Source organism: Myxocyprinus asiaticus, chromosome 35 (genome assembly GCF_019703515.2).
Source record: "Myxocyprinus asiaticus isolate MX2 ecotype Aquarium Trade chromosome 35, UBuf_Myxa_2, whole genome shotgun sequence".
Taxonomy (NCBI): Eukaryota; Metazoa; Chordata; class Actinopteri; order Cypriniformes; family Catostomidae; genus Myxocyprinus; species Myxocyprinus asiaticus.
The window spans coordinates 28,373,815-28,398,461 of NC_059378.1; the positions used below are offsets into that span (position 1 = coordinate 28,373,815).

The 24,647-nt window shown below is 41.3% G+C and overlaps 1 protein-coding gene across 1 annotated transcript in view; it reads left to right on the forward strand.

The window, feature by feature from the left end:
* The window catches only part of syn2b (synapsin IIb), a 217,404-nt gene that overhangs the window by 59,485 nt on the left and 133,272 nt on the right, over positions 1-24,647 (forward strand). The window contains exon 2 of the mRNA XM_051672276.1: positions 6,769-6,826. Coding sequence (XP_051528236.1) covers positions 6,769-6,826 — 58 coding nt within the window. The remainder of the gene's footprint in view (positions 1-6,768; positions 6,827-24,647) is intronic.

Genomic DNA, 24,647 nt, shown 5'->3' on the forward strand with positions numbered 1-24,647 from the left:
TCATTTCTACGAGCAGGTGTTCCCCTAGAACTGGTCTCCAGGCGCGTCGTGGTCACGACAGACGCCTCCAAAATGGGCTGGGGCGCAGTTTGCAACGGGCACGCAGCCGTGGGCCTCTGGACGGGTCCGCGACTGCATTGGCACATCAACTGCCTCGAGTTACTGGCAATTCTGCTCGCCCTGCGGAAGTTCCGGCCGTTGATCCAGGGCAAGCATGTGCTAGTTCGGACGGACAGCATGGCAGCGGTAGCATATGTCAACCGCCAAGGCGGTCTGCGCTCTCGCTGTATGTCACAACTCGCCCGCCGTCTCCTCTTCCGGAGTCGGCATCACCTCAAGTCGCTGCGAGCCACTCACATCACGGGCAACTTCAACACTACAGCGGACACGCTGTCATGGCAGGTTTCCCTCAGGGGAGAGTGGAGACTCCACCCTCAGGTGGTCCAGCTGATTTGGAGTCGATTCGGTCGGGCACAGGTGGACCTGTTCGCCTACCAAGAATCCTCCCATTGCCTGCTCTGGTACGCCCTCACCAAGGCTCCCCTCGGCATAGACGTGCTGGCACACAGCTGGCCCCCTGGCATTCGCAAATATGTGTTTCCCCCAGTGAGCCTGCTTGCACAGACCCTGTGCAAGGTCAGGGAGGACGAGGAGCAGGTCGTCCTGGTAGCACCCTACTGGCCCACCCAGACGTGGTTCTCGGACCTCACGATCCTCACGACAGCTCCCCCCTGGCGAATTCCCCTGAGGAAGGACCTTCTTTCTCAGGGACGGGGCACACTCTGGCACCCGTGCCCAGACCTCTGGAATCTCCATGTCTGGTCCCTGGACAGGACACGGAAGACCTAACTGGCCTACCACCCGTGGTGGTAGACATGATCACTCAGGCTAGGGCTCCCTCTACAAGGCGCCTGTATGCCTTTAAGTGGCGTCTATTCGCTAAGTGGTGTTCTTCTCAACACGAAGACCCCCAGAGATGCGCAGTCGGATCAGTGCTTTCCTTCCTGCAGGAGAGGCTGGAAGGGAGGCTGTCCCCTTCCACCTTGAAGGTGTACGTTGCTGCCATAGCAGCACACCACGACGCAGTTGACGGTAAGTCCTTAGGGAAGCACGACCTGATCATCAGGTTCCTAAGAGGTGCCAGGAGGCTGAATCCCTCCAGACCGCGCCTCATTCCCTCATGGGATCTCTCCGTAGTTCTTCAGGCTCTACAGAGAGCCCCCTTTGAGCCTTTGCAGTCAGCCGAGCTTAAGGCACTCTCCTTGAAGACTGCCCTCCTGACTGTGCTCACTTCCATCAAGAGGGCAGGTGACCTGCAAGCACTCTCTGTCAGCAAAACGTGCCTGGAGTTCGGTCCAGGCTATTCTCACGTGATCCTGAGACCCCAACCGGGCTATGTGCCCAAGGTTCCCACCACCCCTTTTAGGGACTAGGTGGTGAACCTGCAAGCGCTGCCCCAGGAGGAGGCAGACCCAGCCCTGTCATTGCTGTGTCCGGTGCGCACTTTACGCATCTATTTGGATCGCACGCAGAGCTTTAGAGTCTCTGAGCAGCTCTTTGTCTGCTTTGGTGCACAGCGGAAAGGAAGCGCTGTCTCCAAGCAGAGGATCACCCCCTGGCTCGTTGACGCCATAACCATGGCATATCTCGCCCAAAACATGCCGCCCCCGGTAGGGCTACGAGCCCGTTCTACCCATGGTGTAGCGGCTTCTTGGGCCCTGGACAGAGGTGCCTCTCTAACAGACATTTGCAGAGCAGCGGGCTGGGCAACACCCAACACCATTGCAAGGTTCTACAACCTCCGGGTGGAACCGGTTTCATCCCAGGTAGTGGCATGCAACACAAGCGGATAAGCCCGGGATAGCCGGCCGGGTGTATCGCTTGCACATAGCGCCTTCCACATCCTTTTGAGCTGAAGACGTGCGCCATTAATTCCCAGTAGTGTTCAAAAAATTTGTTCCCTGGTTGACTTCCTCCGAGCCCTGTGGCAGTCGAGTTTTCAGAGAGACTCACTGCCGGCCCAGTACATGCGCTAACTAAGAGCCCTGTTCTGGGGTAGGTGCTCCGCATGTGGTGGTTCCCTGTAAGGCTAAACCCCATGCGATCTATATCTTCCGCTAGTTCGTTTCCCTGCTGGCAAACTGCGTCTTCCTTGGGCAGAGCCCCTCTGCCCCAGTCTCCATGTTTGTAGTAACTCCTCCCCCATTGGGCAGGATCTACCTTGAAGGCTCTCCACATGGTTGGAAAGACCATGTGATGTATTTTTCCACTTAAATATCCCCCCCCCTCTCCTGGGGGGAGGTGTTGTCTCCGCGGTGTCCTCCCCTTGGGAGGGACACCCCCCGGCTAGACCTGGTGGCCCAGTCGGATAATCCCCCTTCTTTTTTAGGGAGTGGAAAAAGAGAAGGGGAAAAGAGGCCACGACTGGGTTAAGCCTGTCTCTATCTTTGGGTAGTCGACTTGTCCCCAAAAAGGGCCGTTCGACACTCATAACTGTGTTGGGGGAGGTTACGTGTCGACTTGGTGTGCTGGCTATGAGGCACACAGCAAGTCTGCCCACCACACACCGCCAGTTCACGTAACACCGTTCAGCCTTGTGGCATTTTGTATAGGGACACCTAGTGTCACTACATCGACACCAACATCAAGTGAGTGACAGATAGGGAACGTCATGGTTACTGGTGTAACCTCCGTTCCCTGATGGAGGGAACGAGACGTTGGTCCCTCCTGCCATAACGCTGAACTACCCGCTGAAATGGCTGGACCTTATATCGGCTCCTCAGCGTAAAACCTGAATGAGTGGTTGCATACCAGCTCCTTTTATACCCGTATGTCCGGGGGAGTGGCATGCAAATACCACTCGCCAATTTTCATTGGCCTTTTATCAAAGACCAGAGGTGTCTCGGGCTCCCAAGAGTGACCCCTAGTGTCACTACATTGACACCAACGTCTCATTCCCTCCATCAGGGAACGGAGGTTACACCAGTAACCATGACGTTTGCTTCTCTGATACAGTAGGTAAGGTCTGACTAGATTTAGAATATTATCGAAAACAAACTTATGCCCTACAGCGTTCATCTACTGTAGCCGAGAAGTGCACAACACAACCAAATTAGCAATCAAATAAAAGCTGAAAACACTAGGGAAATAAGCCACAGCACAACGGAAATAAGCTATAGCACAACAAAATTAAGCCAAAGCACAGCAAAATATTTTTAAGCACTGTATTTTAAGTTGTGTGACAGTCTGACTCAATGCTTTAGAAATCATGAGGCTGCTCAGAAGATGCAGAAAGCTGCTCGTCCCACTGCAAGTCACTACAAGTGTTTCCAGGTCAATGCGTCACAGGACAACTGACCGGGGAACTGAGCTGTGCTAAGACTATCCTGTAATCTATTCAGTTATTAGGCTACATAGTTAAAAGCTTTTTCTTCATTATCTTCATCAGTTGTTTTTGTATTGTAAAAATTATTTCCAGTCTGTTCAAAACAGGTTCATCCATCCATTTGATAATCCACAGGTGTTTTGCCGCTATGCTGCTGAGGATAAAATCTACCAAATGCTGCTAACAGCTTGTTTCACTTCTGTTTAGGCACTGGAAGTTTAACACCTTTCTTTGTGTCTCTGAGATGTATTATGAACCAAATTTTTTAATTAAGATATGTTAACTGTCAGACTTTTATTCCTTCACATTAACCAACAGTATATAATAAAATTGCATTGTATGCTTGAAGGACACTCTTTAAAAATAAAAAGTGTTGCTTGGATGTGGCAAGCTCTTAGTATTTTTTTTTTTTTAAAGAGAGTTATAAAGAAAATTAAACACAAGGATGCAATCAGATATCACCTATCTTTACCTCTTTTGTTATCTAGTCAGTTTTTTCATTGCTTCTCAATGTTATTTCTTTTATAGGGTCATTTTAGCCTGCTCTGCTCTCACCATGCCAAATGACTGTCTCTTTGACTTTTTTAATAACAGTCAAACACAAGCTAGAAACAGTAGAGGATACACAGTGAAACAGAATATGAACGAGATGCAGAAAATGTGCTTATCAATCTTATCAAAACCAGTGCTAAACCTAATGATTGGAATGCTGCATCAGAACAGCAGCTAATTACACTGCTGTCATTTCTCAACCAGCAGTTATGCAATTATGCAGTTTCTGTATTAGACTGTTTGTTCAGTCATTGTGACAGCAAGGTTTTAAACGATGTCAGTTGAATTGTGTGTGCATACACTGATGGAACAAGACTACATGCATTCTGGAAATAATAAAGCTATTGCTTTTATACAACACTTCTATAAACAAGAAATTAATATTGAGTAACTGTCATTTCATTCACAAGATGGCAAGCTATTTTGTGTATCTGAGCTCTGAAAATAAAAATGTTCCACAACAGTACTCTTGAGGAATGTTCACTCTTGATACTGATGCCCTGAGTCATTCTAAACCCTGGGTATACATAATCTTGTGTTATTTTGTTTCTAGTTTTGTTAACCCTCACCCTGGGTTAGTAATTAATCTTGGGTATTCAGGTTTCCAGCTTTCCAGTCAGATCTCATGACTCGAATGACTGAGGTGAAATTGTTGCAAAATTATATGACGTGGTTTCTTACATGTATCATGGCAGTTCCGAGGTGAAATGTCCACTGTGTGGCTCTGAAAGCAATTTTTTTTTTTTTCTCCAAAACAGATGAGGTTTTTAAGGTTAATACTCTATCAAGTTTTAAATTCAAACCTACCTCCCTATCCTAAACCTGAAACCTAAAGCTAACTGATAATGTCATAAAAACCAAAGACGCAATTGCTGAAGAAACCACATAAATTTGTAGTGCTTCTATGACACTTTCAACTCTAAGCTCTATCAGTTGAGCCATTGTGCAGTTTGATCACATGTAAACAAGCTTGTAAATGTAATAGATTATGTAATACAAATGTTAAATTGATCACCTTTAAGTCATGTGCTCAAATAAAAGTTTTTAGATGTTACAGTGAAATCAGAAACAGTTGGTTAACTTTTCTTTTGCAGAAATCGGTCTGTTCTTAATGCAATTAGAAACACTGCCCCCAGTGGCCAAAGCGGTACGTGTTGTTGGGTGTAGGGGCACATGTGGGTTAAATTTTCTGGGTGAAATGTCCATTGAGGGGTGCCAAAAGCAAGTTGTTTTCAACTGTACAGGATGTATTTTATAAACTAATATAGTGATGGGCAGTGCTGGGTAGATTACTTCTGAATTGTAATCTGGTACTGATTACAAATAATATGACAAAATGGCAGTCAGTAATGTAATCTCTTAGATCAAAATGTTTAAAGTAATCTAATTTGATTACTCTTGGATTTCTTCTGACCTAATTAATTCTTGTTTGTTTGATGTCACATGCATTTGAGTAGAATAAGCTTGTACCATTTTGACATAATATGGCTTAAATGCATAAAAGAAAACTTACTTAATGAATCAAAATAAGATAATTGATATGAGTTTTTGTGTGTGTATGTGTGTGTGTTTTGCTCCCTAATTGTCTGTTTCTGAGTGAAATAAAAAAGGCTCTAAAATGTTCTTACTCTGGCAATTTTGGTATTACAAGTGCCATACATGTGGTAACAGTTATATCTGTAAATCAACATCAAACACACAAAGAAAAAAACTCTCTCAAAAGTTGTTATAATAGCAAAAGCTTTGAAGCAGAGTAAAAAAGCATGTCGTGAAACGAAAACAAATTTTACTGCACTAATGCAGTCGGTTCGGCACTTATGCAGTCGGTTCGGCATTTTTGTGGATTACTGCTCCATCTTCAGTGTAGGTATGGCTGGAGAGCCTGGAAGTATCAGGCATTTAAAAAGAAGAGTATTTAAGAAAAAGAATTAGAAGGATCGATAAATTATGAAAAATTATTCTTTGTTATTATACTTTTTATACTTTCCTGATTAATATGTAATCATGTAATCCATATAAAGTAAATGTAATCTGATTGAGTATTTTAAAATGTAATTTATTATAATTACAAGTACTTTATTTTATTTCTGATTACATAATCCAGATTACATTTAATCTGTTACCACCCAGTACTTCATTTGTGCAAGTGTCCATGGAAAAATTATTTTGCTAAAATTTATATTTAATAACTTGATTTTATGAGACCAGGTTGAAGAATACAAGTACATTTGTAAACCCTGGCTTAACATTCATTTTGCATATTAATGAGGGTAATACCATCTGTTGGATGAAAACAGCTCACGACAAGCATGTGACCTGTTTTGTTTGTTTTTAAATGTTGCTATGTAAGTCCACTTTGGCTAAACTACAATAGCTCAAACAGATAATGTGGTCATTTCTTCGCTCCAGGTAACGTGTCCGCGTCACTGTTTGACATTTAAATATTTATGTCAGACGTTGAAACTAAGCACAGCGTGTGAAAGTTTCAGTGATTGTACACAGTGCATGAATATTCAATGCAGAAAACACTCTTTAGTTTATGACTGCATGTCTTTTGTTAACTCAGAACATTCTAGCACTGTATTGTTTCACACTGCACTATTTGGCACCACAATTTGCAATAAACTTCATGCTAACTCTGCTTTGAATCAGGGCTTCATAACCCAGGGTTGAAAGCGGTGCAATATACCCCTTTCAAAATTACAAGTGTGAAACTTTGCCAAACCCAGTTTTAAAAGTGTGAAAAGACTTTAGCCCACCAATAGTCCAATCAAATAAGTGGTCTGGAACTAACTGTTGTAAAATGAATGAATATCTTTTTTGTCTTCCAGGGTGAATATATTTCACGGAAAGAAGGTTCAAGGAGATTACGACATCAAAGTTGAGCAGGTACAGCTTTAAAATATTTATATTTAGCTTTAGACATATATTACATGTGTTTTATCTTCACTTTAATCACACAACGTTTAAAATTGTTAAATGTGAAATAGCTGCTTTCATCCTTTTTTGTCCATGTTAATATTTATGTTTGCCTACACTTTTGAATCAAGCCTCAAAATTCCACCACAGCAGTGATCCAGCTTTAAAAGAAAACAGAGCATTAGTCATAAAAAATTATGATTTTTCAATCTGTGTGCAACTCACAGGGAATAAATGCTGCTTTGGTTCTAGAAAATTTTTCCCAATCATTTTCTCCATAGGCAAATAAAAAATATATATATTTAAAAAATAATTTTATGCCATGAACCAACCAGCTCCATAATGAATTAAAACATTACAGCATTTGATTAGAAGCAAGAAATTACTTTTTTTTTAAACTTTTTTGAGGGAATGAAGTACTCATCCCATGAAGCATTGTGGATCGAATCAAAAACTAAATCAAACTATTGGCTATTAGGTATAGTCCATTAAGTATGAGATCAATATATTTTATACGTTTAATACAAAATATTTGTGTATTTATATAGATTTATAAGTAGATTGAGATTATAGAGAGACAAATTTGATTACGTCATTCACAATGCTTCATGGGAGTTTGCGGTCACTGCTGAGCTCTCTTCATGTGATTTTAGTTCCCATTGTAACTGAGACTTCTCTGAATATCTTTTCAGGAATATGGGTAGTGTAGTTCTTTGCCAGGAATTTGGCTATTAAGCATGATTTTTGTTAAATGAAGTTGAAATCACACTGACTTGTGGCTTCTACAGAAGCATATATCATTGTTTAACAATCTCAACACATAGTAGGTCTATTTTGAAAGGTTTATCCATAAAAATCAATTTCCCTTTGGAGAAAATGAATAGGATTTTCACTTCTGGAACATGACTGTTGCATTCTATATGCCCTTTCCCACCTACAGTCCCCTCTAGTAACTCTCTAGATGAGAACTTGTACGAGGAACGGAACACCGAGGATACTTTTCCCCTGTTGCGTTTGCATTGCTAAAAGTTACCACCGTAGTGACGTAAACTAGTATCGACCATTTTTCTTCTGACAAGGTTGGAACGCGTGATTCAATCAGTATTGCCAGACTGGCCAGGTTCCAGGTGGACAAAATTTGGGCTGGTTTGGAATGATTTTGACAGGTTTTATAACTTTTTTTCTAATGAACACTTTTTATTGATTCAGACACATGAAATAGAAAAGCAAACATATATACACCGAATCAACTTTTAACCCCCATTATTCCCTTTCACCTGCCTGCCGATCATAACTGACTGACCAGCTGAAGCAACTGCATGCTTCACATACTTTGCTGGACTTGTACCCCAGTTTTCTGCATTCAAAGTCCAGCACTCTATCAGTTGAGCTAGCACTCAACTTTGTCATGCTGGAATAATCTTGTAAAAGTAGTTGGTTATGTAATGCAAGTGTTAAAATGTATCATCTTTCAAATCATGCATTATAGTAAAAGTGTTTTTTGGTGTCATAAGATAGCATTGTATGAGTAATAGAAAGAAAAATAAGTGTTTATAAACTGTTAATCTGTTGTTTTACACATGATTTGTGTGAAAGTGAAAAAAAAAACTTGTTGTAGTGCCTCTAGTGTTTATTTCACCTGCTGCAATACGTAGACTAGGCCAGCTGACCAATCAGAGCAGACTGGGCTTTTTGGAAAGGGGGGCTTTAAAGAGACAGAAGCTAAATCAGAGCATTTCAGCCAGAGGTTGAAGAGAGGGGAGCAGAAATGTACAGTATGAGAAAATAATGTGTTTTGAAAATTAAAGTATGTAAACCTATTCTAGTAGACCTCCAAAATAAAATTATGAACCTGTAAATTAGAATAATATGGGCTCTATAAATAAATTCCACTGTAAAACACCAGAAGATTTTGCCCAATGTTTTTTCTGATTAACACTTTTTATTGATTCACACAATTGACAAAGAAAAGCAAAACATATATTCACAGAATCAACATTTAACCCCCATTAATCCCTTTCCCCCTCCTAATCCCCAACCCCACCGTGACCCTCAACAAATATCCCTGTGGTCACACTTGAGTATACACACACACACACACAAAAAAAAAAAAAAAAAATAAAATAATTATATATATATATATCAAATCAAATCAATCAAATCAAATCAAATCACTTTATTGTCACACAGCCATATACACAAGTGCAATGGTGTGTGAAATTCTTGGGTGCAGTTCCAATCAACATAGCAGTCGTGACAGTGATGAGACATATACCAATTTACAATAACATCAAATTGACACAACACAATTTAAACATCTGTTATAACATAATTACACTCAACAATATACAAATAATAACATACACTGTACAGTATACAATACGCTGTTTTTTTTTTTTTTTTTTTTTTTACTATATAGATACACATTATTCAATAAAAATGAAAAATTAAAATATATATAAAAAAAGTATATATATATATATATATATAGAATGTACAGTATTGTACTGTATTGACATTCAGGCTGTCGGTTGATAGTCAGTTGTTAAGAGAGACATAATATAATAATAATAATATAATTTATGACAGTCCGGTGTGAGATAAAAGAGTAATAAAGTGCAGGGCTGATGTATTTGATCGTGGGAGATCAAAAGTTCAAAAGTCTGATTGCTTGGGGGAAGAAGCTATCATGGAGTCGGCTGGTGCGGGTCCTGATGCTGCGATACCACCTACCTGATGGTAGCAGTGAGTACAGCCCATGGCCCGGGTGGCTGGAGTCTCTGATGATCCTCCGAGCTTTTTTCACACACCGCCTTGTATATATTTCCTGGAGGGAGGGAAGCTCACCTCTGATAATGTGTTGGGCAGTTCGCACCACCCTTTGCAGTGCTTTGCGGTTGTGGGCGGTGCTATTGCCGTACCAGGCGGAGATACAGCCAGTCAGGATGCTCTCCACAGTGCAGGTGTAGAACCGTGTGAGGATGTGGCGGTTCATTCCAAACTTCCTCAGCTGTCTCAGGAAGAAGAGGCGCTGATGAGCCTTCTTCACAACGACTTCAGTGTGGACGGACCATGTGAGTTCCTCAGTGATGTGGACACCCAGGAACTTGAAGCTGCTGACTCTCTCCACTGGTGCTCCATTGATGATGATGGGGTGATGTCTTTTCTTCTGAAGTCCACCACAAGCTCCTTTGTCTTACTGACGTTGAGGGAGAGGTTGTGCTCCTGACACCAGTGTGTCAGAGTGTGCACCTCCTCTCTGTAGGCTGTTTCATCATTGTCAGTGATCAGACCTACCACCGTCGTGTCATCAGCAAACTTAATGATGGCATTGGAGCTATGTGTTGCCACACAGTCATGTGTGTACAAGGAATACAATAGTGGGCTGAGAACACAGCCCTGTGGGGCTCCAGTGTTGAGGATCAGTGATGAGGAGATGTTGCTGCCTATTCTAACCACCTGGCGTCTGCTTGACAGGAAGTCCAGGATCCAGCTGCACAGCGAGCTGTTTAAGCCCAGAGCCCGGAGTTTCTCATCTAGCTTGGAGGGCACTATGGTGTTGAATGCTGAGCTGTAGTCTACAAACAACATTCTCACATAAGTGTTCTTTTTTTCCAGGTGGGAGAGAGCAGTGTGTATTGTAGATGCAATGGCATCATCAGTGGAGCGGTTGTTGCGGTAAGGAGGTCCGCACATTAAGTGCCGCGCGAACATCGCTATTGATCCACGGCTTCTGATTTGGATAGATTCGTACAGTTCTGGTCGGAATCACTTCCTCTACGCACGTTCTGATGAAACACATTACGCTATCAGTGTAAAGCTTGATGTCGTCATCAGAGGCGGACCGGAACATCTCCCAGTCCTGCGTTGTATATATATATATATTTATATATATAAATATATATATATATATATATATATATATATATATATAAAATCACACACATTTAAAACTACACTTCTCTCTACAACGCCCCTCCCCAAGAGCAATCCAAGAAGGCCAAATAGCTGCCCCATTTTTTATAAAATGAATCTAAGTTGCCTAGCCTTCTACATGACATTTCCTCGAATGCCGCCACCCTCCCCATCTCTGTGCACCACTCTTGAAATGAGGGCGCTCCAGCCGCCTTCCATTCCCTAAGAACAATCTGTCTGCCAATCATACTGGCTAGGACCCAATTTTTTATGTATTTATCCCCTATATTAATGACTGCCCCATTGCCGAAAATACAAGTCTGGGGCAAAATGAAATTTGAGTGCCCAATACGTCACACATAAAACTCTGAACCCTCAACCAAAATTCTTGGATCTTAACACACCACCAAAAAAAATGGGTTGAGTCCCCATCTTCTGATTGGCATCACCAGCAGGTGGGTGTGTCTTTCAAGCCTGTACAATCTAGATGGGGTCCAATAGAATTGATGTAAAATCTTAAATTGCATAAGTCGCACCCTTGCATCTCTAGATGTAGACTTGACATTTTTTAGAATTCTAGCCCACACTCCCTCCTCCAATACCAAGTTTAGATCTTTCTCCCATAATCTCTTGAGAGAAGCCGAAGCTCCGTTCCCCAGAATCTGAATTAGCAGGGAGTAATACACTGATGCCTCATGACCTTTTCCAAAAGCTGCTGCTTTAGGGGGTGTATGCTACTCCCAAAGATAGTACAGAGCAGATGGCGCACCTGTAAATACCTAAAGAACTGAGATCTGGGAATCCCAAAATGCTGAACCATAATTTCAAAGGATCTCAACACTTCACTCTCATATAGGTCACCGAGCATATTAACCTCCCTCTCAATCCGCTCTGTCCAGCAGAAAGGGGACTTATTAATACATCATTTTGGGTTCAGCCATATGCCCGAGGCAACATTTAAATAAATGTCCGAATTAAACACTCTGGACACATTTGTCCATACTGAGTGCAAATGCGAGATAACGGGGTGTAACTTAACTTCTCTGGTTAGTTTGATAGAAAGGCTTTGCAATGGCGAAATAGGGGCAAGAACTTCCTGTTCAATACAAAACCAGAGAGGGGCTCTCTCAGGTGGAAGTGACCAATGAGCCAAATGTCTGAGACCGAATGCATAATAATAAAACAAAATCTTGGGTAGGCCTAGCCCACCTTTCTTAATCATCCTATGTAATTTACTGAAGTATAATCTGGGACTTTTACCATTCCAAATGAAGGACTTTGCTATGCTATCAAATTGCTTGAAATAAGAGAGGGGGACTTCTATAGGGAGAGATTGTAGCAGGTAGTTGAATTTTGGAATACAAATCATTTTAATAACATTAACCTTCCCAATCATAGATAAATGTAATGAAGCCCTCCTGCCCACATCGCTCGAAAAACTTTTTATTAAAGGGTCAAAATGAACTTGAACTAAATTACACAAATTTACTGGGAATAAAATACTCAAATACTTAATGCCCTGTTTGGGCCACTGGAAGGTGCCCGGCTGAAAAGCCATTACCAGGCAGTACGCTGTCAGAGCCAAAGCTTTAGATTTAGACCAATTAATTCTGTATCCTGAGAACTTAGAAAAGGAATTAATAATTCTGTGGAGGCAAGGCATAGATCTCGTAGGGTCGGAGACAAATAATAAAATATCATCTGCGTAAAGCAAAAGCTTATGCGCCACACCTCCCGCCACCACCCCTGGAAAATCATCCTCCTTTCTTATCGTGGCTGCTAATGGTTCCAAGTCAAGACAGAACAATAATGGGGAAAGAGGGCAACCCTGTTGGGTGCAAGGCCTCAAGCCAGGGAGTCGATTTGGTTGGAGAAATTAGGGAAATTCTGTGAGAAATGTTGAACATGTCGGCAATGCTGATGAAGGTCGTTGCTGACTTGGAGGATCTTGCTGTGATACGTCGATCGATCACTGCCATGGAGACGAAGTTCTCTGAGGTGGTTTCAATCTGTTGAGAAATGGATCGATTATCTGGAGTCATCCAAAAGGGAATTATCTGCTAATCCGCTAGCGACCAAGGTGGATTTGGAGTGTCTGGTAGAAGTTGGAGGACTTGGAGAACTGTAGCCGGCGGAATAACATCCGAATTGTCAGAATTCCTGAAGCAGAAGAAGGTCAGGATATGGTGAAATTCCTGGAAGGGCTCTTTCCAAATCGGCTTGGCATAACAGGCTATAAGCTGAAAATCAAGCGAGCTCACAGGGTTCCGGCTCAGCGAACCGCTGAGGGAGACAGGCCCCGATCAATTCTAGCCAAATTTCTGAGATCATCCGATAAAGATCTGGTGTTATGCGAGGCGAGGAGTAAAGGAAGGCTTTTTTGGAAGAACCACAGCATTTTCTTGTTCCCAGACTTTGCGAATTCGAAAGAGAAATGTGATCGATTCAAGGAATGCAAGAAACTCTTACATCAACAGAAGATCTCTTTTGCACTGATGTTCCCGGCCAAATTGAGAATAGATACTAAGGATGGCTGTAAAACAGTCACATGTCTGCAGCAAGTGATGTCCTTCATAAAGTCAATGGAAAGAGTAAGTTATTTTGTGGTACTCACGTTGTAGCTGAATGGAGCCACTCACTGAACATTCACTTGATTGTTTGAGGAAACTGAGCGCCTTTTTTGTTTCTTTTTGTGCTGGTTCCACCTAGCAGCTGTAGTTTGTTTTGTGGAGTAACACTCCTTCGGGACTGTTTTGTGGATGAATCTGCACGTTCTTTGTGCTTATGCCTCCTATTGGCTGGAGTTTGTTTTGTGGAGTATTTCTTGCAAGACATTGAAGTGATTAGTATAATTTAGTTTTTGACACACAATCTATTTTTTTCTCATATGTCAAAATGTCAAGTGTTAATATGAGTGGATTGTCTCTCTCCACGTGGAATGTGAATGGGTTGGGGCACCCCATAAAAAGAAGGAAGGTTATTTCTCTTCTTAAGCGTAAGAAATATGATATAGTGTTTCTTCAAGAAACACATCTTTCCCTGCAGGAAGCTGAAAAATTTGAGAAGATATGGGGTGGACATATTTCTTTAGTGCTGGCTCAAATAAGAGAAGGGGAGTCATTACACTGATAAGTAAGCATCTACAATTCAAATGTCTCAAAGAGATTAAAGATAAATTAGGAAGAGTCATTATTGTTTTAGCAGAAATTCAGGGGCAAAGTCTTATTTTGGCTAATATTTACACACCTAACAATGATGAACAGGGATTTTTTATAAATCTTGAAGGAATGTTGCAAGCCGCTGGCACCCCCTCATGATATAATATTGGGAGGAGACTTCTGATGGACTCAGTCCTTGATCTTAGTGCAGCAAATGTGTGCAAGCCCCCTAGAGCAACATTGATGCTTCACAGGATGTGTAAAAATCTTGGTCTTACAGATATTTGGAGACTTATGAACACATCTGGTAGGGACTATACATTTTTTTCATCAGTCCATAAGAATTATTCTAGAATAGATTATTTTTTATATCTAAATCCCTCATTTCAACTGTTGTTGATTGCTCAATTGGAAACATTTTAGTCTCAGATCATGCCCTGGTGAGTTTAGAGGTGTTGCCACATATGGAGAAAAGGAAATCATATAGTTGGCTCTTTAATGTATCCATTTTGCAAAATCCTGAATTCCAACAAATGTTAAAAGCTGAAATCAATGTTTTTATGGAGACCAACTGGTCCTCAGTATCCTCTGTGGGCGTGGCTTGGGAGGCACTTAAGGCAGTTCTTAGGGGCCGGATCGTACAGTATGCCTCATTCACCAAAAAATCCAAAGCATGGGAACTCGTGGAGTTGGAAGAGAATATTAAAAGTGCTGAGACAGAGCTGAAGTGCCGAATGTCATCTGATGGCCGATTGAAATACAGATATAATACTATTTTGACACAGAAGGTGGAATTTTGGCTAATCAGGGCAAGACAGTCATACTTGGAGTCGGGGGGCAAGGCTACAGAGAGCTAGACATATAAAACAGAGAGGGTCTTTTTCTTCCATTCCCTCAGTGAAATCTGCTGGTGTGGAAATATTTACCTCAGATCTCTATAGTTCCACATCTTCGTCTACTGATGAGGATATTAGAAACTTTGTGGAACCATTAGAACATCCTAAACTGATGGCTGAGCAAAAACATTCTCTTGATTCTGAGATAAACTTGGAGGAGCATCGCGAGGTAATTAAGGCCTTGCAAGACTCCGGGGCTAGATTACTTTGCCACTGAGTTTTTTAGATCTTATGCTACAGAATTGGCTCCACTTTTGCTAGAAATGTATACGGAATCATTAAAGAATTCAAACTTCCGCCAACCATGATGCAAGCCCGGATCAGTCTGATTCGTAAAAAGGACAAAGATCCAAGCGAGTGTAAGAGTTACCGTCCAAAATCCCTGGTCCAGCTAGACGTTAAAATATTGTCAATAATTTTGGCTAAGCGATTAAGTAAAGTTATGACATCTCTTATACATATAGATCAGGTGGGGTTTATTCGGGGCCGTAGCTCTTCTGATAACATTAGGCATTGCATTAATATCATGTGGTCAGTGGCGAATGATCAGACTCCGGTCACTGTCATCTCACTTGACAGAGAAAAGGCATTTGAAATGGTAGAATGGGATTATCTTTTTAAGATTTTGGAAATGTACGGGTTCGGGAATACTTTTATTGGTTGGATTAAGTTACTTTACAGACACCTGGTAGCGGCGGTACAAACGAATGGATTAATTTAAGATTATTTTACTCTGGATAGGGACACCCGGCAGGGTTTCCCTCTTTCCCCATTATTGTTCTGCCTTGGAACCATTAGCAGCCGTGATAAGAAAGGAGGATGATTTTCCAGAGGTGGTGGCGGGAGGTGTGGCGCATAAGCTTTTGCTTTACACAGATGATATTTTATTATTCGTCTCCGACCCTACTAGATCTGTGCCTTGCCTCCACAGAATTATTAATTCCTTTTCTAAGTTCTCGGGATACAGAGTTAATTGGTCTAAATCCGAAGCATTGGCTCTGACAGCATACTGCCCGATAACAGCTTTTCAGCTGGGCACCTTCCAGTGGCCCAAACAGGGAATTAAGTATTTGGGTATTTTATTCCCAGCAAATTTGAGTGATTTAGTTAGAGTTCATTTTGACCCTTTAATAAAAAGGTTTTCAAGCGATATGGACAGGTGTGCTTCAAGCAATTTGATAGCATAGCAAAGTCCTTCATTTGGAATGGTAAATGTCGCAAAAGTTGCATAGGCTGATTGACAAAGGTGGGCTAGGCCTACCCAAGATTTTGTTTTATTATTATGCATTTGGTTTCAGACATTTGGCTCATTGGTCGCTTCCACCTGAGAGAGTCCCTCCCTGGTTCTGTATTGAACAGGAAGTTCTTGCCCCTAATTCGCCATTGCAAAGCCTTTCTATCAAACTATTCAGAGAAGTTAAGTTAAACCTTGTTATCTCGCATTTGCACTCGGTATGGACAAAAGTGTCCAGAGTGTTTAATTCAGACATTTATTTAAATGTTGCCTCAAGCATATGGCTGAACCCAAAATTATGTATTAATGAGTCCCCTTTCTGCTGGTCAGAGTGGATTGTGAGGGAGTTTAATACACTCGGTGACCTATATGAGAGTGGAGTGTTGAGATCCTTTGAAAATTTGGTTCAACATTTTGGGATTCCCAGATCTCAGTTCTTTAGGTATTTACAGCTGCGCCACCTGCTCTGTACTATTTTTGGGAGTAGCATAAAGTATTTGCCCCTAAAGTGGCAAATATTCTGGGAGTGGTGATTACTGCTTTTGGAAAAGGTCATGAGGCATCAGTGTATTACTCCCTGCTAATTCAGAGTCTGGGGGACGGAGCTTTAATTTCTATCAAGAGATTATGGGAGAAAAATTGAAACTTGGTATTGGAGGAGGGAGTGTGGCCTAGGATTCTAAAAAATGTCAAGTCTGTATCTAGAGATGCAAGAGTGCGCCTTATGCAATTCAAGATTTTACATCGATTCTATGGGGCGGTCATCAATATAGGGGATAAACACATAAAAAATTGGGTCCTGACCAGTGTTATGACTGGCAGACAGATTGTTTTAAGGGGATGGAAGTCGGCTGGAGCGCTCTTGTTTCAGGAGTGGTGCATGGAGATGGGGAGGGTGGCAGCTTTCGACGAGGTGTCATGTAGAAGGCTGGGGATCTGGGATTCATTTGATAGGAAATGGGGCAGCTATTTGGCATTTTTGGGGGACTCTCGGGGAGGGGCAGTAGAGAGAGAAGTATAGTTTTAAATGTGTGTGATTATTATATATATTTATTATTATTAAATTTGTTTTTCTTTTTTTTTTGTGTATACATATATGTGACCACAGGGATGTTTGTTGAGGGTCAGGGTGGGGTTGGGGATTGGGAGGGGTAATAATGGGGGTTAAATGCTGATTCTGTGTATATATGTTTTGCTTTTCTTTGTTATCTGTATGAATCGATAAAAAGTTTTAATCAGAAAAAAATAATCCCATTCTACCATATCAAACGCTTTTTCGGCATCAAGTGAGATGGCAGTGACCAGAGTCTGATCATTCGCCACTGATCACATGATATTAATGAAACGCCTAATGTTATCAGAAGAGCTACGGCCCCGAATAAACCCCACCTGATCTATATGTATAAGAGATGTCATAACTTTACTTAATCGCTTAGCCAAAATTTGTGACAATATTTTAACGTCTAGATGGATCAGGGAAATTGGACGGTAACACTTACACTCACTTGGATCTTTGTCCTTTTTAAGAATCGGACTGATTAGAGTGTTTATGTCTTTTTCTGAACTTGAGCAAAAATATGATTTGGAAAGCAAAGGTAATTTTTGGAGGTACTTACAAATTAGAGACTGTATCACAAAGGCCAATTCATTCAGGACAAGAATCCAGTGATGGAATTTTTGGAATTACCTTGTATAGCACACAGGGCAGCTGTGTTTTACAAAACCTTCAGCAGGTTACAAAAAGATATTTGTAAAAATCTGAGGACCATTTGGCAGAAGGACCTAGGGTGTGATCTGAAGGATAAGGAGTGGTTAAAAATACTTTCAAATACCGGGAAATATATAAGGGAGGCTAGGGGGAAATTTACTCAGTATAAGTTAATAAATAGGTTTATTTTACTCCTTCTAAGCTCCACAGGATGGGCTTGCTGACCAATAATTTATTTTGGAAATGTCAGACAGAAACAGGAACATTTTTACATGCAATCTGGGAGTGTAAACGTGTTTACCCATTTTGTTTAAAAGTACTAGAATACATAGGGAGGTGGCTGGGTTCGACGGTACCTGTATCGCCAAGATTATGCCTATTGGGGGACCAAACAGAATTGCCCAATATATCAAAATATGACTTTGCAGTGATAAAAGTAGGGGTTTTCACGGCTACCCAAATGATCCTCAGATTATGGAAAGGTACATCCTCTCCAGATCTAAAAACAAAATGGATGGAATCAATGCTAGAAAGAGTAATCATATGAACACATGTTAGCTAGAGTCAGTGATGAAGGTGTGAACTTCAAGAGGTCATGGGACCGCTTTTTCGCTCATAGCACTGCTGGGACACTGTGATGATTTGGTTGTATTACTATAATTGCTAAATGTTCATTTTGTTTTTTCTAAACATGTACATTTACCATGGGCCTTTGGATTTCTTTTAACTAAATGTAATAATAATGTCTGTTTGTGTATATTTAAATAAATAAAAACTTTAATTAAAAAAAATATATAAAAAAAAATAATCAGACTGATCCGGGCTTGTGTCATGGTTGGCAGAAGCTTTCCATTCTTTAATGATTCCGTATAAACTTCTAGCAAAAGTGGAGCCAGTTCTGTAGCATAAGATCTAAAAAATTCAGCGGCAAAGCCGTCTGGCCCTCGAGCCTTTTCTGTAGGCAAGGCCTTAATTACTTCACCAAGCTTATCTCAGAATCAAGAGAATTGTTTTGCTCAGCCGACAGTTTAGGAAGTTCTAATGATTCCACAAAGTTTCTAATATCCTCTTCAATAGACAAGGATGTGGAACTATAAAGATCAAGATGGAATTCTTTAAAAGCATTATTAATATCAGTGGCCGAGGTAAATATTTCACCACTAGCAGATTTCACTGAGGGAATGGTAGAAAAAGACTCTTTCTGTTTTATATATCTAGCCAAAACCTTTGCCCTGAATAGCCAAAACTCCAGCATCCACGACAAAATAGTATTATATCTGTATTTCAATCTGGTCAATTCTCTGAGGCCATTAGATGACATTCGGTGCTTCAGCTCTGCCTCTGCACTTTTAATATTCCCTTCCAACTCCACAAAGTTCTTGTGCTTTGTATTTTTTGGTGAATGCGGCATACTGTATAATCCGGCCCCTAAGGACCGCCTTAAGTGCCTCCCAAGCCACGCCCACAGAGGATACTGAGGACCAGTTGGTCTCCATATACACATTGATTTCAGCCTTTAGCATTTGCAAGAGGGATACATTAAAGTGCCAACTATATGATTTCCTTTTCTTCATATGTGGCAACACCTCTAAACACAACAGGGTGTGATCTGAGACTAAAATGTTTCCAACTGAGCAATCAACAACAGATGAAATGAGAGACTTAGATATATATAAAAAATCTATTCTAGAATAAATCTTATGAACTGATGAAAAGAAATTATAATCCCTACCAGATGGGTTCAAAAGTCTCCAAATATCTGTAAGACCAAGAAGTGTCAGTGTTGCTCTAGGGGGCTTGCACACTTTTGCTTCACTATGATCAAGGACTGAGTCCATCAAAAGATTAAAGTCTCCTCCCAATAATATATCATGAGGGGTGCCAGCGGCTTGCAACGTCCCTTCAAGATCTATAAAAAAGCCTTGATCATCAATGTTAGATGCATATATATTAGCCAAAATAAGACTTTGTCCCTGAATTTCAGCTAAAACAATAATGACTCTTCCTAATTTATCTTTACTCTTTTTCAGACATTTGAATTGTAGATGTTTATCTATCAGTGTAATGACTCCCCTGCTCTTACTCGAGCCAGCATTATATAAAAAAAATGCCCACCCCATATCTTTAGACATTTTTCAGCTTCCTGTGGAGAAAGGTGCATTCACATTCCACGTTGAGAGAGACAATCCGCTCATATTAACACTTGACATTTTGACATATGAGAAAAAATAGACTGTGTCAAAAACAAAATTATAAAGACCAAATTCCAACATTAGTGCAGCAATCAAACCCTGAACATCTCCTTGAACAAAAAAAAAAGAAGAAAAACATGCACATTAACCTCACGCACGACAGCACCAACTGGTGTCCATCCCTCCAAATTCAAACAGTCCATGCACGCCTACGAGAGCTTCCACGACAAACTTGCCATCAGTTTGCTCAAGTCCGGTGTTTCTATACACATTTTGTGAGACAGAATTACACAGCAAAAGATAATCTATAAAACAAACTCCAGCAAATAGGCAGAATAAACACAAAGAGCGTGTAGCTTCATCCATAAAACTCTCCTGAAGTTGTATTATTCTACATAATAAACTCCAGCCGCTAGGCAGCATCAGCACACAAAAAAACATGCAGGTTCCTCAAACTGTCAAGCGGATATTCAGTGAGCCGGTCCACTCGGCTGCAACATGAGTGCAAGCAGTGACTTACTCACTCCAATGACTTTACCAGAAATACTCCACAAAATAAAATCCAGCCGAAAGGCGGAATAAGCACAAAGAGCATGTGTGTTGCTCTACAAAATAGGTGTGTTGGTGTGTTGCTCTACAAAATAAACTCCAGCCGCTAGGCGGAACCAGCACATAAAAAGCGTGCAGAATTTCAGTGAATGTTCAGTGAGCTGGTCCACTCGGCTGCAACGTGAGTGCCTCAAGATGACTTACTCACTCCATTGACTTTATGAAGGACATCACTTGCTGTGGGCATGTGAAAGTTTTACAGCCATCCTTAGCATCTATTCTCAATTTGGCCAGGAATATCAGTGCAAAAGCGAACTTCCATTGATGTAAATGTTTCTTGCATTCCTTGAATCAATCACGTTTCTCACTTGTCGAGTTCGCAAAGTCTGGGAACAAGAAAATGCTGTGGTTCTTCCAAAAAAGCCTTCCTTTACTCCTCGCCTTGTGTAACACAATGTCTTTATCGAATTATCTCAGAAATTTGGCCAGAATTGATCAGGGCCTGTCTCCTTCCACGGATCGCCAAGCCAGAACCCTGTGAGCTCGCTCGATTTCCAGCTTATGGCCTGCTATGTCGAGCAGACTCGGAAAGAGCCCATCCAGGAATTCCACCATATCATTACCCTCCACTCCTTCCAGGACTCCCACAATACGGATGTTATTCCACCAGCTACGGTTTTCTATGTCCTCCACCTTCTCCCAGACACACTCCAAATCCATCTTGGTCGCTAGCGGATTAGCAGACAATTCCCTCTCCGATGACTCCAGATAATCAATCCGTTTCTCGACATCCCCCACTCTTGTGACCACATCAGTAAACTTCACTTCCATGACAGTGATCAATCGACATATCACAGCAAGATCCTCCAAGTCAGCAACAACCTTCGTTAGCATTGCTGACATGTTCAGCATCTCTCGCCGCATATACCGCATCTCTCCGACCAAATCAACTCCCAGGCCCATGGCCTGCTCAGGGGTGTCAGCTTGAGCACGTAAGTGGCTTTTAATGTCACCAGAGCCTGAGAATTTTTAATTCTTTGACATATTGTCCTCCTAGAACACTTATGGAACAGAGTGTATCGAATCTCACCGGTTTATGTCATAAAAGGTATCAAAACTAGCAAAGTGCGCAGAGCTCGCCGTTCACACGTCTGATCCTCGCGTGACGTCAAGTAACTCCTTGCCCAATTTTTAATTACAGCATGTCCACTGATTTTATTCATACATGTACAGTATACATTCACTTATTCACAAATATTTATACCTGTAAAAACTGGTCTAATTAACTAATTATCTTGTGTAATGTTCATATAAAAATAATTAAAATAAATGATGACTACCCAATTTCTTACAAGTTTAATTAAGTTTTTAATTTAGTAAATTTATTTATGATAATATATATATATATATATATATATATATATATATATATATATATATATATATATATATATATAAATGTATCCCCTTTTCTCCCAATTTGGAATGCCCAATTCCCACCACTTAGTAGGTCCTCGTGGTGGCGTGGTTACTCACCTCAATCTGGGTGGCGGAGGACAAGTCTCACTTGCCTCCGCTTCTGAGACAGTCAATCTGCGCATCTTATCACGTGGCTCGCTGTGCACGACACAGCGGAGACTCACAGCATGTGGAGTCTCATGCTACTCTCCACGATCCACGCACAACTTACCATGCATCCTATTGAGAGCGAGAACTCCTAATCGCAACCACGAGGAGGTTACCCCATGTGACTCTACCCTCCCTAGCAACCAGGCCAATTTGGTTGCTTAGGAGACCTGGCTGGAGTCACTCAGCACACCCTGGATTCGAACTCGTGACTCCAGGAGTGGTAGTCAGCGTCAATACTCACTGAGCTACTCAGGCACCCTATGATTATATTTTTTTAATGTTAGATATAATGTATCATGTACCTTGATTAATCACGATTAATCACAGAAAACGGTGCGATTAATTCGTTTTAAAAAAATTAATCGATTCACAGCTCTTACAAATACACTCACCGGCCACTTTATTAGGTACACCTGTACATCTACTTATTCATGCGATAATCTAATCAGTCAATCCTCTGGCAGCAGTGTAAGTGGGTCAGGAGCTTCAGTTAATGTTCACATCAACCACCAGAATGGAGAAAAAATGTGATTTCAGTCATTTAGACCATGGCATGATTGTTGGTGCTAGACGGGCTGGTTTGAGTATTTCTGTAACTGCTGATTTCCTGGGATTTTCATGCGCAACAGTCTTTAGAGTGTATAGAGTATGGTGCGAAAAACAAAAAAACAACCAGTGAGTGGCAGTTCTGTGGATGGAAACGCCTTGTTGATAAGAGAGGTCAACGGAGAATGGCCAGACTGGTTCGAGCTGACAGAAAGGCTACAGTAACTCAGATAACCCCTCTGTACAATTGTAGTGAGCAGAATAGCATATCATAATGCACAACATGTCGAACGTTGAGGCAGATGGGCTACCAGCCAAGATGACTCAAAGGGCACACCACAGAATGCTCAGTGAGGTAAAAAACCCAAAAATGACAGCTTAAGACTTGAAGGTATCATAGGAACTTGTTAACATCTCTGTTCATGAGTCTACTATATGGAAAACATTAAACAGGCATGGTATCCATGTATTTTCTTTTACCTTGCATAGTTTTGTTAAAGGTTGAAGATGAGGGCATGTCAAACAACTTGTCCATGTTGGCATCTGCCTAAGTTGGCTAGGTTTTACCATTTACCATTGTCTTTTTTGCTAACTGTGAGCCTATAAAAACAGACCTTTGCATCATGACCCACCAGTTAATAACAGCTGTAATGAAGAATGTGTGCTATATGTAGTGTTCTGGATTTTACATTACCATACCAGCCAAACTGATTTTTATGCTGATTTGTTGGGTGAATTTAGGCCAATTGAAATAATTATTTTATGTCTATTATTTTTTTCTTTTTGTGTGTTCTGTATGGGAAAAATATGTATTTTTGTTTTAAATAACCTCTCTAGTTTTACATTTTAGTTACGTCATCACATCCTGCTTTCGCTCAGAATGGCCTGAAACTTGAGCGAGACATGTATGTTGTCACTGAGCCCTACTTAAAAGTGTAAAAAAAGAAGAAGAAATAACTTATTAAGTCAAGATTTCGGTTACAGTAGGTATGGATTAAGTGTTTTAATGTTGGATTGTGTTCATGTATGTCATTTATTGTCGTTAGTTTCAAGTAAAAAAACATTGACTCAAGATGCCGCTGAGTATGGCTGCTGCGTTGCGAGCTCCGACAAAACATTGCAGTTTTTTGTTTGTTTTGTTTACAGTTCTTATGTTTTTTTTTGTCTTGGATGTTGTCTGCCTTATTGTATACGATAGACAAACACTTTTGGACATTGGTTCTGCAATTGCACACCGAAAACCGGACTTCCAATTCCTCAATGCCGACCAGCTGTTTACAAACACACCAGCGGAGCCCTTTGTCTGGGCAGCCAGGCCGCAGAAATGCAGAAGGAAAAGGGGAAATAGAGTCGGCATTCTCATCAGAGTAAGACGTCATGCAAATTGGCCCCCGCTACCCAGTATTCTACTGGCAAATGTTCAGTCTCTGGACAACAAGCTCTGCGAGCTGAGAGCGCGGATCTCTTTCCAACGAGAGATGTGGGACTGCTGCATTATCTGCCTTATGGAAACTTGGATGTCTGCTGAGATTCCAGATTCAGCCATCGAACCCACAGGGTTCTCCTTGCACCGAGCGGACAGAGCGAAAGACCTCTCAGGTAAAAGCAGAGGTGGTGGTGTATGTTTTATGGTCAACAAATCCTGGTGTGATCAGAGGAACGTACATTCTATCAATTCTTTCTGCTCTCCTGATCTGGAATTTCTCATGCTTCTGTGTCGACCATTCTGGCTACCAAGGGAATTCACAGCAGTCATTATCACAGCTGTGTACATCCCGCCACAAGCCAACACAGACCCGGCACTCAAGGAACTGTATGGGAGTATAAGTGAGCAGGAAAATACCACCGACATATCAGTTTCAACACATGAGGGGACCGGGTTTTGGACCATTGCTACTCTCCCTTCCGGGATGGCTACAAACCCTCCCCCGCCCACCATTTCGCAAATCAGACCACTCTTCCAT